Below are 26749 nucleotides of genomic sequence, written 5' to 3'. Positions count from 1 at the left end.
CCCAGTAGGTATCAGAATAGCACTCAATAGTAAGAAATCCAAGTCCGGCTTGGGACTCCTCCAGTTACATGGGAGTAGGAGAAACAATTAGGTTAGCTGAAAGCAGTTCTAATGTGTAGCGCTGGCTGAAAGCTCAGACTCAGGCACAATGCACTGAGATGGCGCCTACACACCAATATTACAGCTACAAATACATTTGTTGGTACAAGAATAAAAGGTTAAAGGGCAGAGGGAATTATTTGCTGTGTAACAGTGTCATTTAGAAATAAAAAGAATGTGTTAATCAATAAATGATCCAAGTCTAAATCATCACTTGCTTGTGCCCTTTTTTTTTTATACAGATCAGGATGATGACAACTTATCTCCTGTGCCTTCTCCCCAACAACCCATCACAAAGAAGAAGAGAGGACCTAAGAAAAAAGTCAAAGACAAAGTGAAAATACCAAAGGCCGTCAAACCTCGCAAGCGCAAAAAGCCAGTGAGAATCACCGTTTGTATCATCCCATACAGAATGTGTCTTTCCCTCCGTGTCAGGCTGGGGGCTCAGCGGGGCAGTCACCTCAGGGACCCCCTGCCCCAGTCATGAACCTACCCACCCTGGAAGAGCCGCACAGGGATTGGATTGAAGTTTGAACTTCCGCTCCAGCCCATCCAATGCCCATGTGGCTTTACCAGGACTTCTAAGAAATAAGATGCAGCCACCCAAGTTCCCCGCCCTCCCCTCCGAAGTCTGCAGCTCACTGACTGCAGGGGGACCCGGCTAATCAAGCAAAGTTGGCCATACACGGTGTGATCTGCTTGTTTGGCGAGGTTGCCAGACAAGTGGATCTTCTCCTGATGTTCCCTCCTATGGTGGGTGATATCTGGCCAATTCGATAGTTTGACCCTAGATGGGTATATAGGCCATCTGTCTGAGGACTGTTCAACAAGTCAATGCGGTCCCCGATCCGACGGAAAAATTAAACCTGCCCAATTGAGATCTGGCCAATTCTAGATATCTACATGGGTAGATAATTGGTCTGAAGGAGTCAAATCAGCAGCTGAAACCCGTGCATGGCTGCCTTACATGGCTGGACCCCTCTAAGGGCGAAGACACATGGGGCGATTAGTCGCCACAATTTTTGAAAAAGTTGTGGCGGCTAATACGCGTGACAAAAATGTCTGAGCGATTTGTTGCAGCAACGCAATTATTCTCTATGGGCGAAAAGTCGCTGAGATTAGTCACCGCATCTGCGTTACTTAAGTCGCGGAGACCAATCGCCCTGTGTGTCTTCGCCCTAAGGCTAATGTCCCGTGGAGTGATCTTGCCACCCGCAAAAGATCTCTGCTACAAGGGCAACTAATCACTCCGAAATGTGCAGGCCTTTCTACTGGCAATTCCCTTTGTTGCTGGTGAAAAGGCATTTCTGAGCGATTAGTCCCCCCTTTGTAGCAGAGATCAATTGCAGGTGATTAATCACTCTGGGACGTTAGCCTAACGCCCAAAAACCTACTGATGGTGGCCCTGGGAGCCAAACTGGGTAGGCGGGGCCACCAGGTTTTTTTTCCAAATGTCCCTCTGGCCCAGTCCGACACTGCTTTCCCTTATAGAGATTTGATAAAATAAGTTAGCACTCCACACAGCCTTTCCCATGTTTTTATATTCCCATGTTTTTATCTTCACTATAGGACAGCGATGAGGACTTGCGCTGGGATGAGGGTTTTGGCGATCAAGCCTCTCAGGACAGCGACAGCGAGCTGGGCGGGAAAAAAAGAAAGAAAAAACACAAAGAAAAGAAGGAAAAGAAAACCAAGAAAAGGAAAAAGGAAGAAGTGGTTGTGGTCCAGCGCAAGGTATGCCGGCCATATTACCGTGTCACTCAAGTAGACATGTTAACCCCTTCAGCAGCTTGTTTATGGTTCCTATGTGGGCAAATTGCGTGGCTCGATGGTAAATATTAGGGGTTATTCGGGTACCACCGGAGCCGAGTGCAAAGTGCCCTTTTGGAGGCAATTGCCAACGGCAACAATGCAGCTTTCCTCCATAATATTGGCGCAAGTGTGCTTGCCTTTTATTTCAGGCAATTGAGCAAAAAATTACACTTGGTGCGAAGCTGATGTAGGTACCACCACCTTATTGTCGCCCAATTACCCTTAAAGGGGACATATTGTGCGATAAACTATATTGTACTCATCTCAATATAGAAGGAATGTGCTCTAAAAAGTAGTGTTCCGGGCTGATTTATTGGAAATGTTTCCAAAAACCCACCTAGCCCCGCCTACTTCCTGCTGCTTCCGTTCCGAGGCTGTGCATGGGTGGCGGCGGCACTGTAGGATAGGAACCAATCAGCAGCTAGGCTGACTTGATAGGGAACTGAAGCCTGTCTGAAGACTGCAGTGCTGTGATTGGCTATCCCCCTCCTAGTGCTTCTGGCAGAGACCCTTATGACACGCTCACCCCTCATCAAACTCCTCATTTTTAATCCTTTGCTCTACAACATCCCTTCATGTGCTACTCCTTTAAAGGAACAGTTCAGTGTAAAAATGAAACTGGGTAAATAGACAGACTGGGCAAAATAAAACATTTTTTCAATATAGTTAGGTAGGCAAAAATGTCATCTGTAAAGGCTGGAGTGGGCAGATGTCTAACATAATAACCAGAACACTAATTCCTGCTTTACAGCTCTCTAACATCTTAGTCAGTCAGTAGCCAATCAGTGACTTGAGGGGAGCCATATGGGACATAACTGTTCAGTTAGATTGCTTTTAAATCTGACCTGCGGGCTCACAAACTGAACAGTTATGTCCCTTGTGTCCCCCGTCGAAGTCATTGATTGGTTAGCTAGGATGCACCAAATCCACTATTTTGCGGATTCGGCTGAACCCCGAATCCTTCATAAACGATTTGGGGAATAATGAACGGAAAGGGTTAAAGAGAACCACGGACATGACAATTGGCGAGAAACTTTGGATTAGGTTTGGCCGAATCCCAAACTGAATCCTGGATTCGGTGCATCCCTATTGGTTACTGACTGCTAACTGCTTAGAGCAGGCATCCTCGAAATACGGCCTGTGCAGCCCCCCAAGGTAATTTACCCGGCCCCCACTATAATCTGATGCAAGGACGCGTGGCGGAGCGGGAGGGCACAGCGGGGAGCTAGAGGAAGTAGTGGGCAGCCGGAGGATGCAGGGGGAGGACTTTAGTCCAGCCCCCAACAGTCTGAGGGACCATGAACTGGCCCGCTGCTTAAAATGTTTGAGGACCCCTGGCTTAGAGAGCTGCAAAGGAGGAAGTGCTCTGGCTATTATGTTAGACGTCCGCTCACTCCAGCCTTTATAGATTACATTTTTGCCTAACTAACTATATCACAATTTTTTTTATTTTACCCAGTTTCATTTAAAATAAAGTCCAGGTAGAACAAAATGATATTATCATAGAGAGCAGGTTAGATAAATTACAAATATATTTTTCGGTGTGCCAGGCAGGTCCGGACCAGTTTTAGAGAATTCCCTCTTATGTCCTATAAAAAGAATCGCACAATTGGTTCTACATTAACAAAGTCAGACATGGGGTCAGGTAAAAGTAGCCAGACTGTATTTAGCTCAGTGAAACATGGGACATTTCCATGTCTGAGCTGCAGCTGCTGTTCTAACTGCCAAAAAGAAGTGGTGTACCATCCACGTAAGGGTACCCCCATTAAAATAGGTGGATATTACACATGTGCCACAAATTTTGCAGTTTACGTCATTAAATGCCCTTGCGGTTTATTATATGTGGGGCAGACATGCCGCTCCGTACGAGAGAGAATTCGTGAACACAAGTCCGCCATAAGAACAGGGAAAGTGGAACAAGCAGTTGCAGCTCACTTCGTGGAAATGCGCCATGGGGTTCAACAATTAAAATTTCAGATAAAGGATCATGTCCCCAAACTACGTCGAGGAGGAAATTGAACAAAAATGTTAAAAGCTATGTGGATTAGGAGACTTGAGACCCTGACCCCCCAAGGATTAAATAGGGAATACGGTCTGCAAGCTATTTTTCAAATGTAATTGTTATTATCTGGTTTTAAATTCTGTGTTTTAACAGGTACCATGTACTGGGTAACATTGGATAGACTGTAAAGAAGTAACAGCTTTTTGTATCTAATTAGATGTTGTAAAGTGCCTATGAATAATGACCAGTAGATGGCGTGACATTGTCTTGTATAAAAGGCTGGCTTTTTTCACTGGTTGGTAAGCTTGAGAAAAGGCCAGATGTAGGTCAGAACCATCGCTTTAACCAAAAGCCATGTGTATTAAATAAAGGCTTTTTTAATGGAGACAAGAAGGTGCTGTTTGCTATTTTTCTGCAAGGCAGGTCCGGACTGGGGTTCAAACCCTGGCATTTAAAGTGCATAGAGACCCAAACAGCCCCCCCCACTTACCCACTAAATAGTGACTGTCTATGGCATCTTACAACAGCCACTCTGGCACTTACCAGAAGCCACAGAGGTACCTACAGAGTAACGTCCATCTTGCATTAACCCAACAGGTGGAACAAAAGTCGTCTGCAGTGCTGCTGGCAAGTTGGGGTTTGGAGGATGTCGATTATGTCTTCACAGATGAAGATTATCACACGCTGACCAACTACAAAGCATTCAGCCAGTTTATGAGGTGACCTGTAATTCTTCTTTCTGTTTTATATTTTGATTTATGTTTTCCTTTACCGTCCGTGTATCATTGTGCCGCTTTGTACCCTTAGGCCTCTCATTGCTAAGAAGAATCCCAAGATTCCCATGTCCAAGATGATGACCATTCTAGGTGCCAAGTGGAGGGAATTCAGCGCAAACAATCCTTTCAAATCCTCACCTGCAGCGGTGGCGGCCGTGGCAGCGGCAGCCGCGGCGGCAGTTGCAGAGCAAGTAACTCCTGTGGCCCTCCCCACTACAGCAACCGTTACTCCGGCATTGCCAATGCGCAGAGCCAAGACTAAGGAGGGAAAGGGTAAGCTCTAAAGGAAAACATCTCCCCCTGTGCTAATGGAGAGTGCTTAGTTAAGGTGGCCATACACGCTAAGATCCACTCGCTTGGTGAGGTCGCCAATCGAGCGGATATTCTCCCGCCCCATCTATGGGCAAATTCAGGCTAATTCGGTCATTTGGCCCTGGGGCCAAATGATTGAATTAGAACAACAGGTATAGGCGCAGTCGGTTCAGGATCACATCAACGATGTGGTCCCTGATCCGACTAAATTTTTTTAACCTGCCCGATCTCAGGCCAGATATCGGTTGGGCAGGCCAGTCGTTAGTGCCCCACCACGGCCTGATAAGCTGCCAAATCGGTCTAAGGAACCCATATCGGCAGCTAGAATCGGCCCGTGTATGGCCGCCATTAGGGATGGGCTAAATCCACTATTTTAGGATCCGTCCGAACCCTGAATCCTTTGTAAAAGAATTCGGACGAATACCGAACCGAAACCAAACCCTAATTTGTACATGCAAATTGGAATAAGGAGGGGTTAAAGAGAACCACGCGCTTTGCACAAAGTGAAAAATTTTCAACTTCCATGTTTGCGACAAAGTCACGTGATTTTTAAGGATTCAGATTGGGTTTGGATTGAGCTGAATTTGAATTCTGCTGATAAAGGCCGAATCCCAAACCAAATCCTGCATTCGGTGTGTCCCTAGTTTCTTCGTAAATCGTATTTTTGGCTCTGGTAGTTTAGAAAACGCATTTGCTCTCTCCCCACTAGCAATGGGGTCCCCCCCTCACCCCAATAAAATGCCGAAAAGTGAAGCACAGGGTGGGGAACACTGCTTGGGCTGACAGAGGAGACTAAAACTGTCCACTGTCAGGGATGACAATACCCCTTTAACAAATGACTTACATTTCGTATTCCTTGGACAGGCCCCGGGCATAAGAAGCCGTACAAGAGCCCACGAGTGGCAGAACCAAAGAAAGTTGGCAAAAAGAAAATGGCACCTCTGAAGATCAGGCTGGCAGGGATGAAACGCAAGGCTGGCAGTTCTGTATGTACCAGTAGACCCTCAATATAATACATATATGGTGTTGATGTTATTTACCAAAACTTTAACAATTACTAAAGCACAATCACAGTATTGTTTCATCTGAACATGTGACGAGTACAATCTGGCCAGTTGCCTCCGTCCCAATAGCAAAAGATCAGTTAATTATACCAGCAGGAGATCAGCTATTTGAGTGTATAGTTGTGCTTTGGTTGCTGTTGGCACAAAATCCTATGTAAATTAATCTGGCTTTGCCCGGTGGTGCCTATATTAATTTAGGTGTAAAAAGAGAAGCGTCCATCAAGTTCAACCATAACTCCTATACATAACCTTCCTAACTACAAGTTGATCCAGAGGAAGGCAAAAACCCCATCTGAAGCTTCTCTAATTTGCCGCAGAGGGGAAAAAAATTCCTTCCTGACTGAGAGCTATCTCCCATACCCCTGTATTCCCTCACTTGTACTGAGAGCTATCTCCCCTACCCCTGTATTCCCTCACTTGTACTGAGAGCTATCTCCCCTACACCTGTATTCCCTCACTTGTACTGAGAGCTATCCCCCCTACCCCTGTATTCCCTCACTTGTACTAAGAGCTATCTCCCCTACCCCTGTATTCCCTCACTTGTACTGAGAGCTATCTCCCCTACCCCTGTATTCCCTCACTTGTACTGAGAGCTATCTCCCATACCCCTGTATTCCCTCACTTGTACTGAGAGCTATCTCCCATACCCCTGTATTCCCTCACTTGTACTGAGAGCTATCTCCCATACCCCTGTATTCCCTCACTTGTACTGAGAGCTATCTCCCATAACCCTGTATTCCCTCACTTGTACTGAGAGCTATCTCCCCTACCCCTGTATTCCCTCACTTGTACTGAGAGCTATCTCCCCTACCCCTGTATTCCCTCACTTGTACTGAGAGCTATCCCCCCTACCCCTGTATTCCCTCACTTGTACTGAGAGCTATCTCCCATAACCCTGTATTCCCTCACTTGTACTGAGAGCTATCCCCCCTACCCCTGTATTCCCTCACTTGTACTGAGAGCTATCTCCCCTACCCCTGTATTCCCTCACTTGTACTGAGAGCTATCCCCCCTACCCCTGTATTCCCTCACTTGTACTGAGGGCTATCCCCCTACCCCTGTATTCCCTCACTTGTACTGAGAGCTATCCCCCTACCCCTGTATTCCCTCACTTGTACTGAGAGCTATCTCCCATAACCCTGTATTCCCTCACTTGTACTGAGAGCTATCTCCCGTACCCCTGTATTCCCTCACTTGTACTGAGAGCTATCTCCCCTACCCCTGTATTCCCTCACTTGTACTGAGCGCTATCTCCTATAACCCTGTATTCCCTCACTTGTACTGAGAGCTATCCCCCCTACCCCTGTATTCCCTCACTTGTACTGAGAGCTATCTCCCCTACCCCTGTATTCCCTCACTTGTACTGAGATCTATCCCCCCTACCACTGTATTCCCTCACTTGTACTGAGAGCTATCTCCCCTACCCCTGTATTCCCTCACTTGCTAAATACCCATCCAGCCCCTTCTTAAAGCTATATAATGTATCAGCCAGTACCACTGATTCAGGGGGGGATCCCACAACCTCACAGCTCTCACTGTAACAAACCCTTTCCCAATATTCATTTGGTACCTCCTTTCCTCCAACCAGAATGGATGCCCTCGCGTCCGTTGGAAGGACCTACTGGTAAATAAAACATTAGAAAGGTTATTATATGATCCCCTTATATATTTATACATAGTTATCATATCCCCCCTTAAGCGCCTCTTCTCCAGTGTAAACAAACCCAACTTGGCCAGTCTTTCCCCATAACTGAGACTTCCCATACCCTTTACCAGCTTAGTTGCCCTTCTCTGGCCCCTCTCTAACTCAATAATGTCCCGTTTGAGCACTGGAGACCAAAACTGAACAGCATATTCTAGATGGGGCCTTACCAGCGCTCTTTAAAGGGGAAGAATAACCCCCTCCTCCCGTGAATCAATGCCCCTTTTTAATACAGCTCAAAACCTTGTTTGCTCTAGAATATAATTCTAATGTATATAAATGTTCCTTTGCTCTGCAGAGTGAAGAGATAGATGTTGGAGAGGCATCAGACTTGGAAAACTCAAGTGTCCACAGCTCGTCGGCTCCTTCAGACAGCTCTGGAAGAGTTAAGAGGAAAAGAGGAAGGCCTGCAAGGAAAAAGAAAAAAGGTGAGAATAGCGGGAACTTTAGGGCTAAGACACACAGAACTACTTAGTAGCAGTTACTTGTCACAGATACTAAATGCCAGAAAATCCCCTGCCATAGACAATACTGAGAATTTCCTCTGCTAAAACACACGTATCGGTAAATGACCAGTGTTGTCTATTTCTGTAGCTGCTACTAGTAGCTCCCTGTGTCTTTACCCTTAGGGCTGTGGCAGACGGGAAGACTAGTCGCCCGCGACAAATCTCCCTTGTGGCGGGCGACTAATCTCCCTGAAATGCCATTCCTCCGGCGAAAATGTAAATTGCCGGTGGGATGGCATATGTGGTGCCTTGAGAGGAAACTTCATCGCCGCTCCGCGTATGCCATCCCACCGGCGATTTACATTTTCACCAGTGGGATGGCATTTTGGGGAGATTAGTAGCGGGCAACAAATCTCCCCGTGTTTCACAGCCCCTAGGGTGAAGACACACTGATCTACTAGTAGCAGCTACATATCTTGGCTACTGAAATAGACAATGCTGATAATTTACTGATAACTGTCTCTACGTACATTTTAGGAGAGGCAATGCTCAGTATTGTCTATGGCAGGGGATTTTCTGGAATTTAGTAGCTGTGAAAAAGTTGCTGCTACTTGTAGCTCCATGTGTCTTCACCCTTAAAGTCGCTGGAGTTTAATCAGGATTTTGTCTAGTTCAGCAACCCATAACAACCAATCATATGTTAGCTTTTTATAGGTCTAAAACTTGCTCTGCGTAACTACAATACAGATGGGGAACTTAATGCTGTAAAAGCTGCTGATGTTTGTCCCTTATCTTGCTCCTTGCAGTTGCAGTGGAGGAGGGGGTGTCTGCAGGGGAAGGCTATGAGACTGACCATCAAGACTACTGTGAAGTCTGTCAGCAGGGAGGCGAGATTATCCTGTGCGACACCTGTCCGAGAGCGTATCACCTGGTGTGCCTGGAACCTGAGCTAGAACGGGCGCCACAGGGCAAGTGGAGCTGCCCCCACTGTGTGAGTGAATATGAAGCCTATTAACCCATCCCAGCAATGCACATTCCCTACTCTAGTTGTGGTTAAAGTTTGTACAGGTACTGTTGTTGGCTTTGTCTAAATAACTGGGGGAGCAGGAGTGGCCTGATTTGGCCACCCATGTTCTGGGTCAAATCGGGTTATGATCATGGCCCATAGGCCAAAGCTTGGATCATGCTGAATGGAGTACAGGATTTTCATACCTGCCCAGTAAATACCTGAATGATTTTTAGCTAGATAATAATGGGTAAGTAGTCCACAGGGGGCCTTTTTATGGGACATATAATTTGCCAATAGGCAAACCCCATTTGCATTGTTGCTCTTGTATGTCCATGCAATGGTGGCCATACACTTTTAGATCCACTCGCTTGGCGATGTCGCCAAGAGAGTGGATCTTTTCCCGATATCCCCCACCTACGGGTGGGTGCTATCGGGCTAATTCTGTTGGTTGGCCATGGGGCCAAACGATCGAATTAGAATGACGGGTATAGGCGAAGTTGGTTCGGGGACCGCATGAATGAGCCGATGCAGTCTCCGATCCAACTAAATTTTTTAACTTGCCCGATTTCAGGCCAGATATTGGTCGGGCAGGCCCGTCGTTGGTGCCCCTACACGGGCCGATTAGCTGCCGATCGGTCTAAGGGACCCATATCGGCAGCTAGAATCGCCTTATGTATGGCCACCTACCCACCTACCCATTGGCAACTGTTACAATTAAAGGGTTTGTTCACCTTTGAGTTAACTTAGTAGGATGTACAGAGTAATATTCTAAAACAATTTGCAATTGGTCTTCATTTTTTTTTATTATTTGTAGTCTTTTAATCATTTAAATTTTTGCTCTCCAGTTTGGAGTTTCAGCTGCTGTCTGGTTGCTACGGTCCAAATTATCTTAGCAACTAGGGAGTGGTTTGAATGAGAGACTGGTGTATGAATAGGAGAGGGACCTGAATAGAAAAATAAGTAAAAAAGTAACAATAACAATAAAACTGGAGCCTCACAGAGCAATAGTTTTTGGCTGCCGGGGTCAGTGACCACCGTTTGAAAGAAGAAAAGAGTGCGAAGGCAAATAATTTAACAACTATGGAAAAATAAATAATGAAGACCAATTGAAAAGTTGCTTAGAACTGGCCATTCTATAACCTACTAAAACATCACTTGCTTGACAGGAGAAGGAGGGTGTCCAGTGGGAAGCCAAGGAGCTCGAGGAAGAAGAGATGGAAGAGCCCAAAAGGGAGAGGCGGGAGGAGGAAGACGACCACATGGAGTTCTGCCGAGTGTGTAAAGATGGAGGGGAGCTGCTGTGCTGCGATGCTTGTGTCTCCTCCTACCACATCCACTGCCTCAATCCTCCGCTGCCCGACATTCCACACGGGGAGTGGCTCTGCCCGCGCTGCACGGTGAGAGAGAAATCGTGAATCATTTGTATCTTTGTCCACATGTCCATTAGGGTGAGGACACATGGGGCGTTTTTAAAAAAGCGGAATCAAGCTACTGATAATAGTGGAATAAAAAAAAAAAGCTGATACCCGCCGTACCTTTAAACTCTATGGGATCCACAGGTTGGGAAGCTTTGCTGAAATACCCCACGTATTTTCAATATGGCGGAAAACTCTTGCAAAATGCATTGCGCATATACAAATTTGCGTCATTATATGCCAATGATGTATTTACATTATGTATGGGCGATAAGTTCATACATAATGTGATCATGTGACACTACAAGGGAAAGGGACTGTGGAAATGATGGCGCAAAGATATTTTGCGTTATTACAGAACGGAAATGATGAAGCACATTTGCATCATTACACATGGGAATTGGGGTGAATGAGAAGAAACTGAAATGCATGTTGGGAAAAGGCTACAGGCCGAGAAACGCAGAACAATAAAGTGTTTACGCTCCAATCCGTGTTTTTAAAAAAAATGCCTTGTGTGACCTTGCCCTTAAAGGGGTAGTACACTTTAAATTAACTTTTAGTATGATGTAGACATTGATATTCTGAGACGATTTGCAATTACTTTTTATGGGTTTTCAGTTATTTAGCTTTGTCCAGCAGCTCTCCATTGGGTATTTTAGCAGCTATCTGGTTGCTAGGGTCTTATTTACCCTAGCAACCAGGCAGAGGTTTAAAGGAGAGATGGGAATATGAATAGTAGAGGGGCTGCATAGAAAGATAACTAGTAAAAAGTAACAATAACAATAAAACTGGAGCCTCACAGAGCAATAGGGTTTGGCTGCCGGGGTCAGTGACCCCCATTTGAAAGCTGCAAAGAGACAGAAGAATATTTCAAAAACTATAAAAAAAACAAATTAGGGATACACCAAATCCTGGATTCGGTTCGGTATTTGGCCAGGATTTTGCCTTTTTTGGCAGGGTTCGGTTTAGTAAAAACGCCACACTTTTGGCTCACCTAATCAAATGTTTACTCAGTCACACTTCACATTTTCTAGAACAGGCAGCCATCTCTAAAAAGGTATTCTCCCTTCCTTTCCCTCCTTGCTTCATACTGCACATGTGTTTCATTCCCTCCCCCCCTCCCCTCTGGCAGATCCGCTTCTGATTGGCTGGTGGGCATGTGTAGCTCAGAACAGGAGACAGGATCAAGTTACACACATGCTCAGAGAATAGGAAGGCTGCCGCTGGCACCTACAGGAAGGGGAGAGAGATTTCAGTGATGTCACTGTAGGCTTCACACTGCTGTAGGCTGCCAGCACCATATCTCAGAGAAGCAAGCAGGGATATGGGAATTTAGATATGCAGTAAGTAGTTAAAAAGAATGCCTTTACCCCCCCCCCCCCAGTTAGCATTTGGTGCATCCCTACAAATTATGAGAACCAATTGCAAAGTTGCTTAGAATAGGTCATTCTATAACATACTAAAAGTTAAATTGAAGGCGAACCACCCCTTTAAAGCGCCATTGTCTTTGATGGAGGCAGTTTCAGACTTCATATTTCAGCAGTAGAATGTTGCACAAACGCCTGCAGTTGGATTATGGGAAACGTCGCCATCTTTATAACACTTTCTCTCTCCCGTTCCCGCAGTGCCCACAACTGAAGGGCAAAGTGCAGAAAATCCTACACTGGCGCTGGGGCGTACCCCCTGAAGGAGTCCCGCTCCCTCAGCCGCTGGATGGGGCCCAAGATGAGGAGCCGCCTCGAGCCTTGCAAGGGCGCTCGGAGAGGGAGTTCTTTGTCAAGTGGGCAGGGATGTCGTACTGGCACTGCTGCTGGATCACTGAGCTACAGGTCTGTGCTGGGCCTTTATAGAGGAGAATGTACCCCCTATTGTAAAATATAAGGATATTATAAGTCACAGAGGAGTCCCATGACCATATAAAAGCTTCTATACAGGTCATGGAGCACTGAGGTGACTTCTAATACCTTCATATTTTACAATAGGGGGTACTTTATTATAGTATACAAGTTTTAGTGAGTCATGTGACAGAAACGACATCACTAAGCACCGTTTATAAGGGTATCTTTTACCGGATATTCATGGCTCTTTTGTATTATATACATTCACATGAACAGCAGAGCTAGAGGTCACCATTTCTCTTTTTCTCCCTCCCTTCTTAATTTTTTTTTTTTTTGTCCTTCTCGCCCCATGCTGTTTGTATCAATACTACTTTACCTAAACCTGCTGTATCCTCCTCCCACCCCACCTTTCTTCCCATATAACTTCCATGTATTTTTCCGTGTCACCCCCGTTCCTTTTTCTTCCCTTCTGTCTCCTCCCTCACAGTGATCTCTCCCCCCTCCTTTCAGCTGGAGATCTTTCATACAGTCATGTACCGCAACTTCCAACGGAAGAACGACATGGACGAACCCCCTCCCTTTGATTACGGCTCCGGGGAGGACGAGGGCAAGAGTGAGAAAAGCAAGGATGCCGAGTACTCCGACTTAGAGGAAAGATTCTACCGTTACGGCATAAAGCCTGAGTGGATGTCTATCCAGAGAATCATCAACCACAGGTCTGAAGGCTGGCCCAATGGTCTTATCCTTATACGTGTCATGTAGAGAAAGCAGCCATTTTATTTGTTAATACCTCTCTGGCCACCATCAAGGTACCTACCAAAAGGTGTTATTGGTAAGAAGCATGTAGTCCTGCCCAAAACGGAACACTCATGAAAACAGGCTAAACCTTAAACCAGGGGTCCTCAAACTTTTTAAACATGGGGCCAGTTTATGGTCCCTCAGATTGTTGGGGGGCTGGACTGTAGTCCTCCGAATATCCCCCCCCCCCCCGCGTCCGCAAACTATGCCTCAAAACCTCAAACTACGCCCCCCTCCCTGCTGCATACCCTCGCTCCCTGTTCCCCCGCTCCCAAATGTACCCTCCGGCTCTCTTCTCTCCGCTGTGCCCCCCGGCTCTCTTCTCTCCACTGTGCCCCCTGCTCCCCCGCTGCGCCCTCCGGCTCCCTGCTCCCCGCTGCGCCCCCCCGGCTCCATTTTTCCCCTGCTGTGCCCTTCAGCTCCCTGTTACCCCGCTGCGTTCTCCGGCTCCCTGCTCCCAGCTGCGTCTGCAGACAGGTAGTAGCCAGGAGTGGGGACACATCTGGCCCGGGTAAATTACCTTGGGGGGCTGGATCTGGCCCACGGGCCGTAGTTTGAGGATCCCTGCCTTAAACCATGGGTTTGATCTCCCCCCCCCCCCCCATATTTCATTAGACACTAACCCCCAAATGTAATAAAAAGGCACTAAGTTTGCCCAGGAGCAGTAACCCATATCAACCAATAAGATGATTGCTTTTAGACAGGTGACTTTTAAATTCTACCTGCTAATTGGATGCTATGGGTTACTGCACCTGGGCAAGCTTAGTGTCTTTTATTACATAACCCCGTAAGTTTGCCCAGGAGCAGTAACCCATAGCAATCAGTAAGATGTTTGCTTTTAAACAGATAACCAGAAAATTCTGCCTGCTGATTGGTTTGCCATAGGTTACTGCTCCTGGGCAAACGTAGTACATTTTATTACAAAACCCCAATTTACTGCGGCCAATCGATCACTGAATTTACGGCTACAAATTAGTTCATTCTTGGGTTGCCAGAATTCTGTTGATAGAAAATGGTACCAGAGACTCCATATGGTCATAGATGGGCACCTCCCTGCCTGTAGATGTGTAAAGGATTATTAAACAAGGCATTTTTATTAAAGGTGACTATACCCAGGCACTGCTGTATGGGGACAAGATAGTAGATAGATCAGTATCTGATAGGAACTTATTCAACTAATAGATGGAGGGAGGAGCATCACATCAACCAATCACTGTTTCAGGTTGTGGAGACCATATGCTGCGGATGGCTCCTAATTTGATTTAATCTGTATGTAATTGGTACTTGCCGAGTCTGTGCACCATTTATGCTTCCCAACATTCTCTCCTCAGTCTGGATAAGCGAGGGAACTATCACTACCTTGTGAAATGGCGAGACCTGTCCTATGATCAGTCCACGTGGGAGGAGGATGCCATGAAGCTGCCAGACTATGAATACCACAAGCCGTTGTACTGGAGGCACAGGTACCATTGAAAGCCACAGGTAGAAATGGCAGTGCCGGAATCTTCCGCTTGTATGTCTCCTAGAAGTAAAGGGGCAGCATTATATCATTTCTGGGAGGGCCCTAACTGTTGGTACAGCTTGATGGTTTAGGTAAAGTCTGTTTGCTGGGGGGCTCTCTTTCATCCTCACGGATTACCAGGCACCTTCCTCCTCTCGGCTATTACTGCGCTTGGGATCTAAACCCAAGAAATGAAATGATCGAAACAGTTTACAATAATTTGCAATTTACATTAATTTTTTCTTCATAGTGGTTTCTGAAATATTAGCAGTTTTAAACTATTAATATCAGCACTCGCACCATATTGTTGGGTCGTGGATGGGTCTGGGCTGTCCTCTTGCTTCTGCCCGCCCCATCTGTGACATTACACTGCCCATCTTCTGGACCTGGAAGCCTCTATTTATAGGTGTGCGCCTGCCCCGCCCAGTCCCTTTTGTGACATCAGAAATGGGCGTGTCTGGCGTGGGTCTATGAATAGAGGTACATTGCCAGGTCAGGTTGGAATCGGGTTGGGAGGCAGCAGGTCGGGTGTGGGTCCACAAAATGTTCACCCACACATCACTAGAAGGGTCGCTGAAACTTTAACCTTTAAAAAGAGTAAAAGCCTGGTGTTAGTGGTCTAAAACTGCAAATATATCAGAAAAAGAGAAAACTACTATAAATTGCCAAAGTGCTCAGGGGAACCATCTGATTAAGTCTGCATCAATTAATGTTTTAGGTTAGATCCCCTTTATAATGGCCGCTCATTGTACAACCAGCAATGGTAGTAAAGCTATACCTGTATATAGTCAAGTATACCTGTGAGCCACACATTACCTCCTTTTTTTGGTGGTGATAAACTGGCAATCATCCTTCCAATTCTTTCTTTCAGGCAACTGATGATGGGAGATAGTGCCTGCTGCCCTCAGAAATACAAGAGACAACATAAGGAATCCTATTTACACGGGGTCCCCAGCTCTCCTATAAATGACGTAAGTGTTGTCCACACGTATCATGGTATTGTAGTATATAGGTGGGTAAGCCTGCTCTGTGTCTATGGTCTTTGTATCTGTCATGTAGCGATGCGTGGGTAGAGTAAAACTGGACCGGCGCCAGCCCCACCCACTGATGATGTCACAAAAGGGGTGTGGCACGCTCACGCCGCTAGTGTAAAGTTTCGGGTGGGAAGATCAAGCAGAAAAGCTCGACTCGTACCCACCTGGATCTAGAAAATGTTGTGCAAAGGTTGGCCCGAACCCACCCAACCCTCGGGCATAATAGTAGTAGTGTGTAAGGGGGTAGACAGTAGTGATGTGCGGCCCGGCCAAATACCAATAGGTCAGGTCAGTTCGGGCCAACCTCAGCACATCACTTGCGGGTCGTGGGTAGGTTCAGGTTGAGCTCTTCCACTCACTCTCCCTGCCCACAACCTAAAATTGCTGGAGGGTTAGGATCGAGTGGGGGGGGGGTCAAGTTTTTCTCATCCTGCACATCACTAGTAGACAGGTAGTGCCACGTGTATTTGTCCTGCAGCAATGACCCAATGAAAACAGGTATCCTGCAGATTATGGGTAGGATTTCCGAATGGGACAGGTCACGGGTCTATCTATATTTCTTATGTTATCTTATTTTATCTCTATTTCTCTTATGTATATTTTACTCTTTCTAAACGTTTTTTTTTTTCACCCCCCCCCCCCCGTCCACTGATGAAGTGATGACATCACTTCCAGTTTGCAGCAACAGCACTTCCTGTTTTAATGGTGGTCAGGGGATCAGTTTGCTGATAAGGAAGTTGGGGGTCGGGTAGTGGGTCCAAGCGGGTAGAAATGCGAGTTGTGGGTTTGGGTTTCAAAATTGGTTCTACTCAGGACTCTAGTTCACACCATGGTTAATCTGTGGGATAAAGTATCCGCTTGTGTATGTTTCCCTTGCAGCCTACAGTGAAGTATGATACCCAACCCCAGTTTGTATCGAGCACGGGCGGCACACTGCATATGTATCAGCTGGAGGGACTCAACTGGCTGCGATTCTCTTGGGCCCAAGGAACCGACACCATCCTGGCGGATGAGATGGGACTTGGAAAGACGATACAAACCATTGTTTTTCTGTACTCCTTGTATAAAGAGGTTAGAGAAAAAAATGGAGAGAATGAAAGGAATTTGAGAATAAGATGGGAATTTCAGTCTTGTACGCCATTGTTCTAAGACTATATGGCTGAAACTTTCCCTATGCATTTTCACTACAGTCCTATAGTGTAAAGCAGGGCTGCGATCAGAAATCATGGGGCCCCCTCAACAAAATTTTCTGCCCCCCCTCCCCCAGGGCCCCTCCCATTAGTGCAAAGGACACAGACCTAAAATGTATTAGGGCCTCCCTACCACAGTGCCCCCTAATGCTAGGCTGGCCAGGGCCCCCCATACACAGTGCCCCCAATTGCCCCCCTTAGACAGTGCCACCAAGTGCCTCATACAGTGCCCCCATACACAGTGCCCCCCATAGACAGTGCCTCCCGAAGTCGTCATCGTCGACTTCTGCTGCTGCTGATTCTTCACATGTATGCACGGGGCGCGACCAATCGGATGACAGGGCCCGGCCGTAATCGATTAAAGGGGGCCCGAGCCAGTCAGAAAACTGTAGCATGGCCGGGCCCGAGTTGTCGGCCCTGGTATAAAGGTGGGCATGGGAAGAAATGCGGGTTTGGCGAGGTCGGATCAGAAACCGCATCAATGAGCCGATGCGGTCCAAAATCCGACAGAAAATTAAACCTACACGATCGAGATTTGCCAATTTTAAGCCAGATATCTGTCGGGTAGGCCCGTCAGTGGTGCCCCCAATAACGGACTGACCAATAACAGACACCCTTTTCATAGCATATTTGATTGGAGAAGCTCTGATAATTTGGTTCTTTCTCTTCTGTAGGGACACACGCAGGGCCCCTTCCTTGTCAGCGCCCCTCTTTCCACCATCATTAACTGGGAACGCGAGTTCCAGATGTGGGCCCCCGACTTCTACGTGGTGACGTACACCGGCGATAAAGACAGCAGATCCGTCATCCGAGAGAATGAGTTTTCCTATCAGGATAACGTCATGAAAGGGGGGAAGAAAGCCTTTAAGATGAAGGTGGGTGAACTGGATGGAAGGACAGTCAGAGCTATATATCGTTTTCATACTAAAATAGACAATCCTGATTATTTACTGATAATTGTCTCTGCGTGTGTTTAGCAGAGGCTATTCTCAGTAGTCTATGGCAGGGGATTTTCTGGTGTTTAGTAGCTGCTACTAAGTTGCTCCGTGTGTCTTTACCCTTATATTTTCACTTTTCTAGGCGCAGGCCCAGGTGAAGTTCCACGTTCTCCTCACCTCTTATGAACTGGTCACAATTGACCAGGCTGCTCTGGGATCCATTCGATGGGCCTGCCTGGTGGTAGATGAGGCTCACCGATTGAAAAATAACCAGTCCAAGGTATGTTAAAGGGGCAGCAAAACGTTTTGCCTGTTTTAAACACAATCTATGGATTTTGTAATTCCTTGAACTAAACAGGGAGACTGAAGCTACTCCATGTTTGGTCCTGCAAAGGCAGCTAATTAGGGCAGAGTATAGAGGAGAAGATCCCCTGGATCAGCCTGATTACGGAAAGGCGATCTCTCATAGACTCCATTATAAGCAAATAATTCACATTTTTTTAAAAAATGATTTCTGTTTTCTCTCTAATAATAAAACAGTACCTGTACTTGATCCCAACTAAGATATAATTACCCCTTATTGGGGGCAGAACAGCCCTATTGGGTTTATTTCATGGTGAAACGATTCCCTTTTCTCTGTAATAATAAAACAGTACCTGTACTTGATCCCAACTAAGATATAATTACCCCTTATTGGGGCAGAACAGCCCTATTGGGTTTATTTAATGGTTAAATGATTCCCTTTTCTCTGTAATAATAAAACAGTACCTGTACTTGATCCCAACTAAGATATAATTACCCCTTATTGGGGCAGAACAGCCCTATTGGGTTTATTTAATGGTTAAATGATTCCCTTTTCTCTGTAATAATAAAACAGTACCTGTACTTGATCCCAACTAAGATATAATTACCCCTTATTGGGGGCAGAACAGCCCTATTGGGTTTATTTCATGGTTAAATGATTCCCTTTTCTCTGTAATAATAAAACAGTACCTGTACTTGATCCCAACTAAGATATAATTACCCCTTATTGGGGGCAGAACAGTCCTATTGGGTTTATTCAATATTTAAATGATTTTTAGCAGACTTAAGGTATGGAGATCCAAATTACAGAAAGATCCCTTATCTGGAAAACCCCAGGTGCCGAGTATTCTGGATAACAGGTCCCATACCTGTACTTTTGTGTTTTCGTATGACGTAATGTATTCAACTGTTCTATTTGGACTGGTGGAACCAGTGTAGACTTGGCTGCAGTGTTTGTGCTTTATGTGTTTATACAGTTTTTCCGGGTGTTAAATGGATACCAGATCGATTACAAGCTGCTCCTCACAGGAACGCCCCTGCAGAACAATCTGGAAGAACTGTTCCATCTGCTCAACTTCCTCACCCCTGAGAGATTCAAGTAAGTGAATAGTTATAGCCTTTAGTCCGCGAGGTAGAAAGTGCCCCTAGGGGCAGTTAGAGCTAGGGCCGATTGCTTGGTGCTAGTGGCACTAATGGGTGTAAATGGGGTATACGCAGGGTTTTAGACCAACGCTCTACTTATTATCTCCCCGCCCTACTCATTTAGTAACCTGGATGGGTTCCTGGAGGAATTCGCCGACATCTCCAAAGAAGATCAGATCAAGAAACTGCATGACCTCTTGGGGCCTCACCTTCTGCGGCGGATGAAGGCCGATGTGTTCAAGAACATGCCGGCCAAAACGGAGCTGATTGTTCGCGTGGAGCTCAGCCCGATGCAGAAGTAAGGCGCTGGGAGGAGGCAGGGATTGGCTGAGTGAGACGGGGAAATTTTCAAGATGGATGGGCAAAGAAAAGGGGATGTGGTTCACCGTTAAGATAACTTTTAGCATGTTATAGAATGTTCTCTCCCTAGCAACTTTGCAATTGGTCTTCATTATTTTTTTTATAGTTTTTGATAGGGATGCACCGAATCCGGAATTCGGCCTTTGGCAGGATTTGGATTCGGCCGAATCCCATGCTCCTGGCCAAACCAAATCCGTATCCTAATAATCATGTGACTTTTTTTCATGTAAACATGGAAGTTGAAAATGTAACCCTTTCGTAACCTAAATAGCATAGGCTAATTCGGATTCGGACAACTCTTTTACAAAGGATTCGGGGGGTTGGCCAAATCCTTTAGGAAGAATTTGGGGGTTCAACCGAATCCCAAAAAGTGGATTCGGTGCATCCCTAGTTTTTGAATTATTTGTCTTTCCAGTTTTCAAATGGGGGTCACTGATCCCCCAGCAGCCAAAAATACTTTTTTTTCTTCGAGGCTGCAGTTTTTATTTTTATTTCTTAAATTTGTATTTAGTTCCTCCTTCTATTCATATTCCAGTCTCTCATTCACACCACTGCCTGGTTGCTAAGGGAAACAAGACCCTAGCAACCAGAGAGCTACCAAACTGGAGAGCTGCTAAACTGAAAACCAAGTAACTGAAAAACTATAAAAAAAAATGAAAACCAATTGCAAATTGTGTCAGAACATTTATGTCTACATCATACTTATAATTCATTTTAAGGTGAACAACCCCTAACATCCATTATCTATTCCCCTAGGAAATACTATAAATTCATCCTCACCCGTAACTTTGAGGCTTTGAACTCCAGAGGAGGAGGGAACCAAGTGTCTCTTCTCAACATCATGATGGACCTGAAGAAATGTTGCAACCACCCCTATCTCTTCCCAGCGGCTTCACTGGTGAGTTATAGGGAGGACAGCTACCTTCGGCTCCCCACATTGGAACATATTTGCTCCTGTTGCAGAACGGACTGCTGCCATTTGTTTTCTCTCCGTCATCTTAGGAGTCCCCAAAACTGCCCAGTGGGGCCTATGAAGGAGGGTCGCTTGTTAAAGCGTCTGGGAAACTGCTCCTTCTACACAAGATGCTGCGGAAGCTGAATGAGCAGGGGCACCGTGTCCTTATATTCTCTCAGGTACCTCTACTGCACCCCTGTCCTCTTCTTAAAGCAATACTGTCATGGAAAAACATGTTACAAAACTCATCAGTTAATAGAGCTTGTCCAGCAGAATCTTGCATTGTTATCGGTTTTTCCCATGGGGCTAGACATATTCTTAATTTCCCAGGGTGCCACAGCCATGTGCCCTGTGCTCTGATAAACTTCAGTCACACTTTACTGCTGCGCTGCAAGTTGGAGTGATATCCCCCCCCCCCCTCACCCCCAGCAGCCGTTCAGCAGAACAATGGGAAGGGAGCAAGATAGCAGCTCCCAGTAGGTATCAGAATAGCACTCAATAGTAAGAAATCCAAGTCCGACTTGGGACTCCTCCAGTTATATGGGAGTAGGAGAAACAATAGGTTAGCTGAAAGCAGTTCTAATGTGTAGCGCCGGCTCCTTCTGAAAGCTCAGACTCAGGCACAATTCACTGAGATGGTGCCAATATTACAGCTAAAATTTCATCTTATTCACAATCTCGTTCTCTCTTCCTCAGATGACGAAGATGCTGGATATCCTGGAGGACTTCCTGGATTTTGAGGGTTATAAATACGAGCGGATAGATGGTGGCATAACGGGTGCTTTGAGACAGGAGGCTATTGACCGGTTTAATGGTGAGAATCAGGCAGTGATGATAAAATTAGTATTTCACCTTCTGGTTAACTTTTAGCATATTGTGGAATTACCGGTTCTAAGCAATTTTTCAGGTTGTCTGTTTTTTATTTTTATAGTTCTTTCTCATCTGAATCTTCCCAGCCGCTTATACTCCTCTTAACGTTCTCCTCTCTTCTTACTTTTTTGTGTTGTAGCTCCAGGTGCTCAGCAGTTTTGTTTCCTGCTCTCCACCCGTGCCGGTGGACTCGGTATAAACCTTGCTACAGCCGACACTGTTATTATATATGATTCTGATTGGAACCCCCATAATGATATCCAGGTAACTGAATGTATCGTAAAAGGAAAATATGAATGTGTGTGTGTGTGTAATATTGGACAATTTTGACAACAGTGAGGGAAGGTCCAGCTATCTATCCCCTGTATATACAGAGAGAGGGGAGGCCCGGCTATCTATCCCCTGTATATACAGAGAGAGGGGAGGCCCGGCTATCTATCCCCTGTATATACAGAGAGAGGGGAGGCCCGGCTATCTATCCCCTGTATATACAGAGAGAGGGGAGGCCCGGCTATCTATCCCCTGTATATACAGAGAGAGGGGAGGCCCGGCTATCTATCCCCTGTATATACAGAGAGAGGGGAGGCCCGGCTATATATCCCCTGTATATACAGAGAGAGGGGAAGCCCGGCTATCTATCCCCTGTATATACAGAGAGAGGGGAGGCCCGGCTATCTATCCCCTGTATATACAGAGAGGGGAGGCCCGGGTATCTATCCCCTGTATATAAAGAGAGAGGGGAGGCCCGGCTATCTATCCCCTGTATATACAGAGAGAGGGGAGGCCCGGCTATCTATCCCCTGTATATACAGAGAGAGGGGAGGCCCGGCTATCTATCCCCTGTATATACAGAGAGAGGGGAGGCCCGGCTATCTATCCCCTGTATATACAGAGAGAGGGGAGGCCCAGCTATCTATCCCCTGTATATACAGAGAGGGAAGCTCCCTTTCCCCAGACACACACACAAACATATATTAAGCTTTCTTTGGCTTTATTTGTTTCAGGCATTTAGCCGTGCTCATCGGATTGGTCAGGCCAATAAGGTGATGATTTACCGCTTTGTGACGCGGGCGTCTGTGGAAGAGCGGATAACGCAGGTGGCCAAAAGAAAAATGATGTTGACTCACCTGGTGGTGCGGCCAGGCCTGGGCTCCAAGGCAGGTTCCATGTCCAAGCAGGAGCTTGATGACATACTGAAATTTGGAACAGAGGAGCTGTTTAAGGATGAGATTGAAGGTGAGACAAATATGTAACTGGGTACACGTGGAAGTGACCAATCACAGGACTTACTTCTTTTTCCTTTACCATAAAATATGTACTGACTTGATTGGCTGCTTGCTTTAAGCCGGTGATAACAAGGAAGATGACAGCAGTGTGATCCATTATGATAACGGAGCCATTGATCGCCTACTGGATCGCAATCAGGATGTAACTGAGGACACAGAGGTTCAGAACATGAACGAGTATCTCAGCTCCTTCAAAGTGGCCCAGTATGTGGTACGGGAAGAGGAGAAGGTGAGGGGCTTTGAGGCGCACTATGCCTGGAGGTGTTTCTCTATTACCCCTGAATGTTTCTGCCATTTGTGTCTGAAATGCGCCCTTATGTGTTCAGCTGGAAGAACTGGAAAGGGAGGTTATAAAGCAAGAGGAGAATGTGGATCCCGACTACTGGGAGAAGCTGCTGAGGCACCACTATGAGCAGCAGCAGGAAGACCTGGCGCGGAACCTCGGCAAGGGGAAACGGGTGCGCAAGCAGGTCAACTACAACGATGCTGCACAGGAGGACCAAGGTGAGGATTTAGCCCCAAACAATTACATCCCTTATCTAGGGGCTCTCAGACAGGGGAGAAATGGACCCTTTGTGGCCCAATTTGGGTGGCAATTGGGTAGAATGCTTATTAAGTCTTCTAGGCAGTCCAAAAAGTCTAGTCTGTAGGCTAAGTAGGGTTTAGACTTGGTATTAAGTCCTAGATAGTCTTAGAATTTTCAATAATTGTCTGAAACAGCCTGGTTATCTGGGGACACATGGGAATATAAAAATGGATTTAGGAAAGTATGGGATACAGCAGCAAAAGGGGGTATCAGCAGCTAAAGGGTGTCTGGGTAACAGGAAGAGGAGCAATGCAGAGAAGTTGCCTGGTAGCAATGGATCCAGTTATGTACAAATGACTCTTTAATTGCTGCAGACAACCAGTCTGAATACTCGGTGGGCTCGGAGGAGGAAGATGAAGATTTTGACGAAAGGGCGGAAGGTAAGAGTTAAACACAAACGGAACATAACTGTTGTCTTGTTCCCTGCAGCTTCTTATTAGCATTCTCCTTTGCTTTTGGTAGGCCGCAGGCAGTCTCGCCGCCAGCTACGCAATGAGAAGGACAAGCCTCTGCCACCGCTGCTAGCTCGGGTTGGCGGCAACATAGAGGTAAGTGGCTGCAATGGCCTCGCTGATAACCAAATCTAATGCCACCTTGTCCGTTGTTAAAGCCTTCAAGGGGTGTTTGACCTGTGCAGCTTTGCTTTTCTGGAAATTAAAGCAATACTGTCATGGAAAAACCCATCAGTTAATAGAGCTTTTCCAGCAGAATCCTGCATTGTAATCTGTTTTTCCCATGGGGCTAGACATATTCTTCATTTCCCAGGGTGCCACACTTCTGCTCTGCTGCAAGTTGGAGTGATATCCCCCCCTCCCAGCAGCCGATCAGCAGAACAATGGGAAGGGAGCAAGATAGCAGCTCCCAGTAGGTATCAGAATAGCACTCAATAGTAAGAAATCCAAGTCCAGCTTGGGACTCCTCCAGATACATGGGAGTAGAAGAAACAATAGGTTAGCTGAAAGCAGTTCTAATGTGTAGTGCTGGCTGAAAACTGACTCAGGCACACTTTACTGCTGCGCTGCAAGTTGGAGTGATATCCCCCCCCTCACCCCCAGCAGCCGATCAGCAGAACAATGGGAAGGGAACAAGATAGCAGCTCCCAGTAGGTATCAGAATAGCACTCAATAGTAAGAAATCCAAGTCCGGCTTGGGACTCCTCCAGTTACATGGGAGTAGGAGAAACAATAGGTTAGCTGAAAGCAGTTCTAATGTGTAGCGCTGGCTGAAAGCTCAGACTCAGGCACAATGCACTGAGATGGCGCCTACACACCAATATTACAGCTACAAATACATTTGTTGGTTCGAGAATAAAATGTTAAATGGCAGAGGGAATTATTTGCTGTGTAACAGTGTCATTTAAAAATAAAAAGTGCCTCATAAATATTATGTTCCTGTGAACTGTGTGTTCTCCTCTAGGTTCTGGGGTTCAACACCCGGCAAAGAAAGGCTTTTTTGAACGCAGTGATGCGCTGGGGGATGCCGCCGCAAGATGCGTTTTCTACTCACTGGCTAGTGAGGGATCTGAGAGGCAAATCGGAGAAGGAATTCAAGTAAGTGCTTAGTAACCGTGACCATCTCCGGCCCCAAAATTTTGCTGCAGAATTATATTGTAAGCCTTGTTATGTTTCATGAATGGCTTCCCACATGATGATGCTCTTACTCATCTGATGTCTGTTGGTCGGTATTGGTCTGTTTCCTGGGGTGGGTAGGTGAGTGTCCAGCCCCCTCCCTCACACAGACAAACAGTATACTCTGTGCTTAGGTATTGGAATGGGGTAAGGCTGCAGTTTTGGCCCATCCATCATCTGGCACAGGACAAGATGGTTGGCACTCAGATGCCGACAGACTGAATGGACAAAGATGATTAGGCATGTCTGATGGGAAACCTGCCATGTTTGCCCTTATTTCCCCAGTTTTGCAGGAAGGGGGGCATTTATTTTGTATATTCTAACATTTAATTATAAATACTCAAGGGTGGAAGAATGAAACACCGGTATTAGAGCACCCTGCTGCCAAATCTTAGTCTCAGTCCTGTTTCTCTTTCATTGCTCCTATAGAGCGTATGTGTCTCTCTTTATGAGACATCTCTGCGAGCCCGGCGCGGACGGTTCAGAGACATTTGCCGACGGCGTTCCCCGCGAGGGCCTCTCCCGACAACAGGTTCTGACCCGCATCGGAGTTATGTCTTTGGTTAAAAAAAAGGTAGGACCCAGCTGCAAACAAGCATACTCTACAACTGACATACTGCACTGGGTATTCTCTCTAAATATCTCCCTTTGGGCCCAGCAGGATCAGCTCTGGGTCGTCCAATTAGGATTTAGAACCTCTAAGGAACCTATATTGCCCCGCCTGGGGTGCCACCTGATTGATGAACTTTTCAAGTTGCCTTTTGTGACTTTGAAGGAGGGCTAATCCCTTTCTGGGCTTTAAAGAACAGCTTCTTTAAAATATTTGAATACCTGCCACTCCTGTTGTCCAAAGACTAAATCCTCCCCTAACCCACTCGGCCCCCTCCTTAGGAATTGACTTTGGCTCTTGGCTAACTGAGCATGCTCAGTTCTTCCACCTTCCAGTCTAGCAGCCAATAAGGAGATGGTAAAGGCGGTTTCCATAGAAACTCTGCTCTAGCAACATGTTTTTTTTCCCCTAGCTCATGTTAAGCATTACAGGGCAGGACTTTTTATCAATGTAAGTTCTGCCTGTGTAAGCCTGCATTCTTCATTGCAGGAACATTACAGCTCACATGTTTGCAGATGTAAATGTCACTGCAGATGTGTGAGAGTTGCCTCTCAAAGCAACTTTGGGCGACTTCGGGAAATCTTAGCGACGCGTATGCCATCCCACGGGCCATTTACATTCATGCCAGTGGGATGGCATTGCGGGGAGATTAGTCGCCCACGGCAACGGATTTGTTGCGGGCTACTAATCTCCCCGTCTGCCACTGCCCTTAACCAAGGACACAACTTGTCACGGCTACTAGAAGCTCCGTGTGTCTTCACCCTTATTGTAGAAAAGAATGGAGAATGTCAGATCAATAACAAGCTGAATAGACAAAGTAACTGCACAACTCATTTTTTTAATACTTCTTACGATAACATTTTTGTATTTTATTTTCTTACTCGACAGATACAGGAGTTTGAGCATATAAATGGTCGCTGGAGCATGCCGGAGCTTATGCCGGACCCTAGCCTAGACTCCAAGCTCTCATCCAGAGCCTCCTCTCCCACTGTAAAAACCTCCACCACCACTCCAGAGCCAAGCCTTACTAACACCCCATGCACCTCCAAGCCAGGTATGCGGAATTGTGTGA

General features: G+C 46.3%; 1 protein-coding gene across 5 annotated transcripts in view; it reads left to right on the top strand.

Annotated features, from left to right (window-relative positions):
* Positions 1-26749, top strand: part of chd3 (chromodomain helicase DNA binding protein 3) — a 51725-nt gene that overhangs the window by 13635 nt on the left and 11341 nt on the right. For all 5 annotated transcript variants that reach the window (XM_031899556.1, XM_002940828.5, XM_031899554.1 and 2 more), the window contains exons 2-30: positions 342-478; positions 1669-1833; positions 4511-4632; positions 4721-4962; positions 5866-5987; positions 8066-8195; positions 9020-9204; positions 10389-10619; positions 12263-12466; positions 12986-13191; positions 14605-14736; positions 15646-15745; positions 16688-16879; positions 17673-17873; positions 18079-18216; positions 19217-19338; positions 19507-19680; positions 20499-20640; positions 20745-20876; positions 21394-21511; positions 21707-21831; positions 22572-22803; positions 22913-23082; positions 23180-23357; positions 23754-23819; positions 23902-23987; positions 24856-24989; positions 25497-25641; positions 26566-26731. In XM_031899556.1, the coding sequence (XP_031755416.1) occupies positions 342-478; positions 1669-1833; positions 4511-4632; positions 4721-4962; positions 5866-5987; positions 8066-8195; positions 9020-9204; positions 10389-10619; positions 12263-12466; positions 12986-13191; positions 14605-14736; positions 15646-15745; positions 16688-16879; positions 17673-17873; positions 18079-18216; positions 19217-19338; positions 19507-19680; positions 20499-20640; positions 20745-20876; positions 21394-21511; positions 21707-21831; positions 22572-22803; positions 22913-23082; positions 23180-23357; positions 23754-23819; positions 23902-23987; positions 24856-24989; positions 25497-25641; positions 26566-26731 (4497 nt within the window). The remainder of the gene's footprint in view (positions 1-341; positions 479-1668; positions 1834-4510; positions 4633-4720; positions 4963-5865; positions 5988-8065; positions 8196-9019; positions 9205-10388; positions 10620-12262; positions 12467-12985; positions 13192-14604; positions 14737-15645; positions 15746-16687; positions 16880-17672; positions 17874-18078; positions 18217-19216; positions 19339-19506; positions 19681-20498; positions 20641-20744; positions 20877-21393; positions 21512-21706; positions 21832-22571; positions 22804-22912; positions 23083-23179; positions 23358-23753; positions 23820-23901; positions 23988-24855; positions 24990-25496; positions 25642-26565; positions 26732-26749) is intronic.

This window comes from Xenopus tropicalis, chromosome 3 (assembly GCF_000004195.4).
Source record: "Xenopus tropicalis strain Nigerian chromosome 3, UCB_Xtro_10.0, whole genome shotgun sequence".
NCBI lineage: Eukaryota > Metazoa > Chordata > Amphibia > Anura > Pipidae > Xenopus > Xenopus tropicalis.
The sequence above is the reverse complement of the archived record's forward strand: the minus strand, read 5'-3'. Positions and strand labels throughout refer to the sequence as shown.